This window comes from Carassius gibelio, chromosome B21, assembly GCF_023724105.1.
Source record: "Carassius gibelio isolate Cgi1373 ecotype wild population from Czech Republic chromosome B21, carGib1.2-hapl.c, whole genome shotgun sequence".
Classification (NCBI taxonomy): domain Eukaryota; kingdom Metazoa; phylum Chordata; class Actinopteri; order Cypriniformes; family Cyprinidae; genus Carassius; species Carassius gibelio.
This window is the reverse complement of record NC_068416.1, coordinates 17,893,173-17,901,631: the sequence shown is the minus strand read 5'-3', so window position 1 is coordinate 17,901,631 and position 8,459 is coordinate 17,893,173. Positions and strand designations below refer to the sequence as shown.

General features: G+C 40.1%; 2 protein-coding genes across 3 annotated transcripts; one reads left to right on the top strand and one right to left on the bottom strand.

Moving 5' to 3' along the window:
* The first annotated feature begins 2,424 nt into the window (after positions 1 to 2,424).
* Positions 2,425 to 4,784, top strand: LOC127986670 (nodal homolog 2-A-like). The gene is made up of 3 exons (XM_052588999.1): positions 2,425 to 3,068; positions 3,761 to 4,515; positions 4,607 to 4,784. The coding sequence occupies exons 1-3, from the start codon at positions 2,783 to 2,785 to the stop codon at positions 4,757 to 4,759; spliced, it is 1,194 nt and encodes a 397-aa protein (XP_052444959.1). The 5' UTR covers positions 2,425 to 2,782; the 3' UTR covers positions 4,760 to 4,784.
* A 262-nt stretch (positions 4,785 to 5,046) lies between these two features.
* Positions 5,047 to 8,041, bottom strand: LOC127986692 (eukaryotic translation initiation factor 4E-binding protein 3). Of its 2 annotated transcripts, none has more exons than XM_052589026.1 (4): positions 7,857 to 8,041; positions 7,555 to 7,698; positions 5,905 to 6,099; positions 5,047 to 5,777 (listed from the first exon to the last, which is right to left on the bottom strand). In XM_052589026.1, exons 2-4 carry the CDS (start codon positions 7,688 to 7,690, stop codon positions 5,746 to 5,748), a joined length of 363 nt encoding a protein of 120 aa, XP_052444986.1. In that variant the 5' UTR covers positions 7,691 to 7,698; positions 7,857 to 8,041; the 3' UTR covers positions 5,047 to 5,745. The 2 variants fall into 2 exon arrangements, with proteins under 2 accessions (XP_052444986.1, XP_052444985.1); XM_052589025.1 differs by having other exon boundaries at positions 7,555 to 7,751; positions 7,857 to 8,038.
* Between the last annotated feature and the right edge of the window lie 418 nt (positions 8,042 to 8,459).

The following is an 8,459-nucleotide window of genomic DNA, read 5'->3' as shown; positions in this document are numbered from 1 at the left end:
TGGTGTGGGATTCAAGCCTGAAGCAACAAAGATCTTTGTCAGAATACTGTATTGCCTCTGATGCTTTGAGAATAAAAAGTAACAAAATATGTCTACTTTCTGAGCAATTTCATTGTTACAATGTCCCTGCAATTTCTGCTATCAGACTGACAGAAAAAAAAGCCATTCCTAGCGAACAATGTCAGGACTGTGGTTTAATGAGAGACGCTGCTCATCTATGGATTCCTGGCAGGGCAACCAAATTAAAAAGAGATAGCTTTGTAGGTGCGTAAAGACTATGTTTATCTCACACTGAGATATCTGTTGACACATGACGTCCCGCCTGCTTTGAAAGTCTCAGGTCTGGATAGAATTAGCAAATAATAATAATACTCACATAAAGACTCACATTATCTGCACTTCGATAATGAGATGAGGTTTATTAAACCTCCAAAATTTTGGCTGCAGCAAGGCATAAGTTACACCACTCTCTGTTTTTTCATGTATAATATTGCATATGCATTCAGAGGTGTGCATTGCAGTCAGTCTGCTGACACCGTGATCTCTCCAGCTGCTGTAAAGGCAGATACAGCGTCTGCTTGAATCTCAATCAAACAGCACCATCTCAGTGGATTTAAGTTGGTATCAAAGGCTTATTTCAAATGCAGGTGCTTCGCCGGACAGAGGGTAATTATCCCCATTATTCAAATGACACAAAGACGGCCCTTTCATATTGCATGGCCTTTTTGTTTTGTTGCCGTCCCTAACGCAAGTGAGCACTTTTCTTCCAGCACCACACAAAGGGCTTGATTCTGTTTTCATTCTCCATGCTCCTGTTTTTTCCTCTACCAGAGAGGCCTAAGGTCTCTGTTTTGCAAACCGATTCACAGCAGTCAGGGTCCCTGGCGATTAATTAGGTTGGCTGCCCAGAGCAAGGCCATATCCACATCCATATCATTCAACACATACACATCAATCATAAACATCCGCACTGATCTCAAGTTTAAAATGCATGGCAGAAAAAGGTCAATAGATGACGAGAGAGCTACCATAGATAGATCATAGATTGATGGATGGATGGATGGATGGATGGAAAGCATAGCATGATAAATTCATCAAATGTATCGCGAAAAAAAATTTAAAAAACCGTATTGGCGAATAGATAGATAGATTGATAGAAATATAGATAAAGACATCCTACGAAACAATGGAGAATAAATGTAGCATATAAGATCTGACACTTATTAGCATCAAATGCTCCGTATGTGATAACTGAGTGTGTGGGAGGGAGGGTGGCTCAGTGCCAGTTTCTGTCTTGCTCATCAGTGTTACTATGTGTGAGATTGCCACTGACATTCACAGCTGGTCTGCTTCAATTCTGTGACGGGAAATAATGTGTGTGCGCGCGCCCGCGCGTGTGTACTTCACAGCAGCATATGCTCCATCCATCCGTCATATGAATCTCACCTGAGCACTCAGAATTAGCGCAGAGCTTGTCAACACATCAATGAGTGCAATGAGTGATGCAAGGATGAGCAGTCGATATTTTGAGTTGCCTACAGTGAGAATTCTTGAGCTTTCTCACTTTGATTAAGATTTGGCTAAACATACTGAAGAGGCATGCTGGCGTTGGACAGAAGGAGAAACTTTGAAGGCAGTGCCCCCTGTCGGATAAGATGCTGTAATACTGGGTGGGTAAGAAAGAAAGAAAGAAAGAAAGAAAGAAAGAAAGAAAGAAAGAAAGAAAAAGAAAATTGTCTGTGGGGTTCAGTAGATTTTTCTATGAGTAAAAATTGGGTATATATATGATGCACAACTGTCAGATGAGATCTGAAATTTGATTTTGCGTTTATAATCAAATATTTCTTCTAAGTGATTTAACAGTGGCGTCAAATAATCCCTAGGCTACATATTATTCAGTTTCTATAATAACTAGACTACAAGTAATTTCTCAATAAAAATGATTTAAGATTCCATAATGCAAACCTTATCCAAAACATGACTGTGGAAAAAAATCGAACAGGTTCAAATGAATAATTCATTGCTCTTATATATATATATAAGCTCACGGATGGCTAATGACGAAAAACAAAAACAACAACAAAAATAATACAAATATTTTTCTAATCAAGTTTACTTTGCTAAATAGGCTACAATATATGAATGTTAAATCTATTTTATTAATCTACACGCAACGTATCCCCCTGGATGAAGAAACGTGTTTACATGGAGTCGATTATAATCATCCAAGAATATAGTCATAACATGCTATCATTTGTAAAATCAAGTAGCCAAAGGCGGTAACATGTCAAAATCTGGAGATTTATTAATGACATAATTACTATTTTTATGCCCTTCTGATACAAAGAAAATAGAAACAAACTTACTTCTTCTATTTATTTATTTTTTCAAACTAAGAAATAATTCAGCAGTCGGGGTGTTTTTCTCCTTTTAATCAAAGAGTCTTTGATGAGCAGATATAGTCCACTAATATTATTGTTTTCAAAAGGACCTCCAATACACAGCGCTCGAAGAGAAGAATTAATGTTTTCACACCTTTTGACGCACAAAAGACTGTTGGTTTCGATACACAACGACCCAGGGACATGGATCCCTTTATGGATCACAGGGGCACTTCAAAGACCCAAAGGACCTCACAACCCATCAAAAGACTGCAAGTTTCTATAAGTGAATTAGATGGCCAGCCAGCACTCATGACCTTCACTTTCCAGAGGACGGTGTAGAAGAAAGATCTCAGGGACAGTGTTCCTCCTGAGCGTGGTGATTATAACCCAGCTCTGACATGAGGCGGTTTACCTGCGGGCTCCTGAGCGCAGTCCTCGCGCTCTGGGTCGGTCTGGTGAGCTCCACGGCGTCGTTCCCTGGACTCCACGAGGCGTTCAGGAGAGGGATGAGAGCCCCTGGCAGGAGCAGCGGAGGTCAGGCGGGCCACGGCCGACACACCAACAGATATCCGCTGTATATGCTGCACCTCTACAGGACCCTCCTGACCGGGGACGACAAACACATGAGCCATGAAAATCCAACTCTTTATGACTCCGATTCGGTCGTGAGTCTTGTCGCCAAGAGTAAGTATATATGCGTATTTTATTATTATTAAATATAATATTTTTAAAAACGTAAAAAATGTTTTTATATATACATTAACATTATAACCTATATTTTGCCTTTTGTTTTTATGAGAAAAAAATATATATATATATATATATATAAATTGAATTAAACATATTTTGTAATAAATAAATAAATGAAAAAAGCGGCATGGATTTTATAGCACGGCCAGTCTGCATTCAGCAGTCAAACATTTTCGGGACTTTATAGGCTATTCCTACAGAATTCGTTAGCTATCATCACGAGTAAAACATGAAATAATTGAAAACAACGCTTTATTTTTCTGGTAATTATCGCAAAACAAATCTTTTTAGCTTTAGCCTATATAACACTCTCGTGGAAAATAATTTGATAGGTAGCCTAGTAGTTAAACTGGTTGTAGGCTAATACCGAAGTCGTGTGTTATGCTTATTAGTTAGATTGTGTATTACTTCAAGACGTCTGTTTCAAAGTGGCTTGGCCAGCAATACACATCTAAACAATAAGAACTTTCTACTTTATTAATTGCTTGTCCCAAAGGCGGCCATGTGTGAAAACATCCTTTAAGATAATTAAGCACCACACATATCACTTATCCTTTCTAGACTGTTTAACTGGCTGTCCTTTGAACAATCACTAATCACTAATTTCTCATCCAAATATTTTTTAGGTTGCCATCAGGTTGGTGACAAACTATCTGTGACATTTGACATGTCCTCCATATCAGCGAGCGACAACGTCCAGCGGTCTGAGCTTCGCATTCGCCTTCCAGCATTCGCCTCGGAGATGGAGGTGGATATTTATCATGCATCCAGACGTGAGTGCGATCGGAGCCCTTGCGATGAAGTACGGATTCACCTTGGCACTGTGAAAGCCAAACCGATTGACTCAACCTCCTCCCATTCCTCCTGGAGGGTCTTCAACATCACGGCGCTGCTCAAGTACTGGTTGCAACAAGGCGAGAGCGTGTTCTCAGAGGAACCCGTTCAGATGCCTGCAAGATCTGAGGGCAAGGGGCACAAGAACGTCCAGCATCTGACAGCCAACAGAATCATGATGGTGGTTTACTCCAAGCAGAACCGGGCAAAGACGTCCACCCTCATCCAGACTGCTGAGCACTCCAAGTACGTAGCTCTGGAGCGGGCCGGTGGTGGAGGTGAACATGCACCTCGGCGTCACAGGAGGAACCACCGGACTGATGACAGAGTGCGTGATGCAGCAGCTAGCGTGATTCCTGGTGTTCCACAAGAGGAAGGGGAGAAGAAATCTCTCTGCAGGAAGGTGGATATGTGGGTAGACTTCAATCAGATAGGTTGGAGCGACTGGATTGTTTATCCGAAGCGGTATAATGCCTATCGATGTGAAGGGAGCTGTCCTACACCCGTAGAGGAGACCTTCACCCCCACCAACCATGCCTACATGCAGGTAAGAATCTCCAAATCTTTGAAATAATTGCAATTAAAATGCTTACTCTTGGCCAGACTGGTTCTAACATTTGTCTTCTTCTCATTTGCAGAGTCTTTTGAAGCTGCACCACCCAGATCGCGTCCCATGCTTGTCCTGCGTACCCACCCGTCTGGCTCCACTCCCAATGCTGTACTACGAGAACGGCAAGATGGTCATGAGACACCACGAAGGGATGGTTGTAGGAGAATGTGGCTGCCACTGAGTCTCCAAACCCCAAATGAACTCAACCCCAGCACTTTGGATATGTTCCTTAAACCATAAATACATATTTAAGCACAAATGAAGATAAATTGCGTTAATTTGTACAGCATTTTCACTTGGAATCATGAGTTATCCTGCACTGAGGCACCTGGATTACTGAATGCTATTTCTGAAAGCTTTGTGTATTTGCCTGATTTGTAAATAATAGAGTATGTAAATGACCATATGTAATAAAGTGTTTTCATAATGGTAATAAAATCAGCAACAGGAGATTAATAAGGAAAACACTTGTCAATTCTCTGGTGTTTATTGTTTTTTTAAATGCTTAAATGTCTCTTCAGGTACAAACGGGCAGTTTTAGAGAACTTAAAAAAAAAAAAAAAAAAAAGGGCATTTTACATTATGTTGAATGACACTTCAGGTGAGCACACTCATTAGGATATCCCGAAATTAGATTTTACATTACAAAAAGTATCACTGCCAAATGGAAAGTGGTCAAATTCACTGACTGCTAAATTTCCAGGAGTTGGGTTTGGTTTTCCTCCACACCATTCTTGATAAGAAAACCACTAAGACGAGAACTGTTGCTCCCTCTACTGACCATTCTGTAAAACTACACAAATCTGTTTCAGACAAACAATGTCACATGGTGGCCTGTGAGGTGTCCTCCATGTTTTAGGCAGAAGTGGACCTGCATCGATGTGCTTGGGATGCACCATCTGACATTCGAGATAGTGACTCTTTCAGGCACAACAGTGTTAGCTGATGTTGAGAATCTAAAGTAATGGCTTTGTGCGTGTCTCGACCGACAGCATCAGTACAGGAAAGTAAAACATCATTTAAACAGCAGGTAAATGAAAAAGAAAAAAACAGATGACATGGAAAGAGAAGTCTTCTGTGCATCTATCCCCTCTGGGAACAGTTATCAATCACAGTAATACTTGTTACAGTCATCGCCGCCTTCGTGTTGCAGGTCCTCTGTCGTAGTTAGATATCCATTTCAAACTGGGCATCATCCCCTTGAAATTACAGAAAAAAATATAAAGCCTACTGCAACACATTTGATACACAAATTTCAAAGGAATATATCATATGTCATATCAGGCTTTACACGGTTAATCAATTTTAGCTTCAGTGCACATTTACCTGCGCTCTTGTCCACCAGGGGGCTGATGCTGTTATTATTGACAGTCTGTTTGGGGATGGCCTTGTCATTTTTCATGGTGACCGAAGGAGGACTGGTCACCCCCGGAATGTCAGGGAGGCAGCAGGGGGGTGTGCGGGCCAGAGGGGAGCTGCGACACTCCAGCAGGAACTTTCGGTCGTAGATGATCCGGGTGCCTACATAGTTATTTAGTAATCAAATCAAGATCATATTACGGGAAGGAAACAACAGTCTACAAGAGCAAAGTTGAGCAACAAGCCTGTGAAAACATGGAGGCCGGCCAGGTGTGTTCAGCAAGTCTCATGTTAGTTTTGAGGGTTACATGAGTTTCCAAACATGCTTAAACATGTTCCTATGACTGTGCAGTTTACAACATTTGCATCATTAAAAGCTGAGCCTTGTAAAGTGTCCGTGTTTAACACCCTATTTTTCATTACATGCTTTCCTTATCAGAACAGAAAAACACAAGTCAACAGGCTGAAATGAAGTAGTGAGAACATACTATCAGCTCTCCTCCTATCAGCCCTGTTGAACCTACTGAGAACAGTCACACACAAACATCCTTGAACTACATTCACTCAGTGAGGAAAAGCTAACCAGTGCGTTACAGTGTAGACAACAACCTGAAACTCCTATAAACACAACCCACTGGTTTATGCATAAAAATTAATGATGATATATTGCTCTTGGAAATTTTTGTCTGGCAAATATTGTGTGTTACATCATGGCTTATCTCATGATCTAGAGTCTAGACAAAAAAACAGTGATTGATACACTATTATAATAATACGAATAGTCGCCCTTATGCACTAGAAAAGCAGAAGTGGCCATTTACAATGGGAAACAAACACAGTCACATGCCTCGAGAGGCGTCAAGTCCTCTTTTGTCGACTTTACAAATTTAGTCATCGGACAAAAGTCCACAATGTACATAATATTAATAAAACATAAATTATAACAGACGTGAGAGAATCTGTCTATTTTTCATGTTTCAGATTTTTCCTCAGCTATAAACAAAATAACTTAAAATACGTCTTCAAAAATTGGAGAAAAAAAATCATTTATGTCATTAAAAAACCACACCAGACCGTCCAAAATACATTTGAAGGTCGTTCAAGGCCATGATGTCATCTTAAGTCGTTTTAATGTCATAAATGAAATGTTCAAAAAACGTTATACCGTCGAAATGGCCTAAAAATGAATAATCTCTTTATTTTGAATGTATAATTATTTAATTTCATATTTTAATCAACCAATTCCTATGTCTACGCTTGCATTATAAGCATAATTCAACATTATTTGTGCCATTCCAGCGCTCTGAGAAGAGCAGCAGAACATTGTTTAGCAAGACAAATAAAGACGACTGCAGTCGAGTCAATAAAACAATGTTCTTTCCTTCGTAAAGATAACATTCCTGAGTTTACGACCCCTTTACAGGTGCAGCTAGAAAGGCAAACAATACAAGACGAGCAGGCTTGGGCGTTATGAGCACGCGCACCGCGGTCTGTCAAGCACAAAGACAATGCGAGCGGAGATGCATCGCTATGTCGCGGTCAAAACAAAAACAACGCATGCACCGCGACAGCTGCGAGTGCCCCCAAATGATTCAACTGCAAGTTCGTGGCATTTACCTCCAGGAGTCGTGCTAAAAAGGGTCCCTCCGGGGGTCGTAGAGTAATCGTGAGGCATATGGGCCGCATCGTTGATTGTGACTCGTCTGGTGGTCGGAATTGCCTGACTGGTGGTCTTCTGACTGCCCATGGACATTTTCAACACTATTGCAATCACAAATTTCAGCCAGCTGCTTTAATCAATAGAGTCTCTGCACCTTAGATTAAAAGAATAAAACAGTTCAGCTCGAATTTAACCGGAAAAATGTATATGTTAGCTGCAGTTCGCTATCAAGTTAACGTTACTTTCTATAAATATTTACCTTGTCCGTTTGTGGCAACCTTGACTACGTACAAAAATAAATAATACTAAATATTTGAGCCTGTATACCACTTCATTCACACATTCACACTCGCAAACTAGCTAAAAGGCTAGCCTTCTCCGTGACCACGTTTTCTCTCTCACTCCCTCATGCACACAGCACGCACTCAACAAAACACAAGCAGGAAAGGGTTATTTAAAACGAAGAATTGATTCAGCGGCGCCCCCACTGGTAAGCGGCGGTATTGCAACAGCGTGATGGGAAATGTAGTTTTTTCCCGTGACACTGATTCATTAAATAAATAAATAAATAAATGAAACCTTTACTTGCCATTCGTGTACATTCATGGTAACATCACCGAAATTACTTATAGATGACCTTAGTGTTCTTTGTAAGAAAATGTTTTGATTAATTTTCTCTAAATTTGAACTCAATTATTATTGTTGTTATTATTATAAAACGTTACTTAGTAGTTATTTAACAATATTTTAAGTATCACACATTCTGTAAAAAAATAAAATGATGATCCTAATTCATTTACTTTAGACAGCAACATCAGAAAAAATGGCTTATAGGTATTACAAGGGGCTATTCTAATTTAAT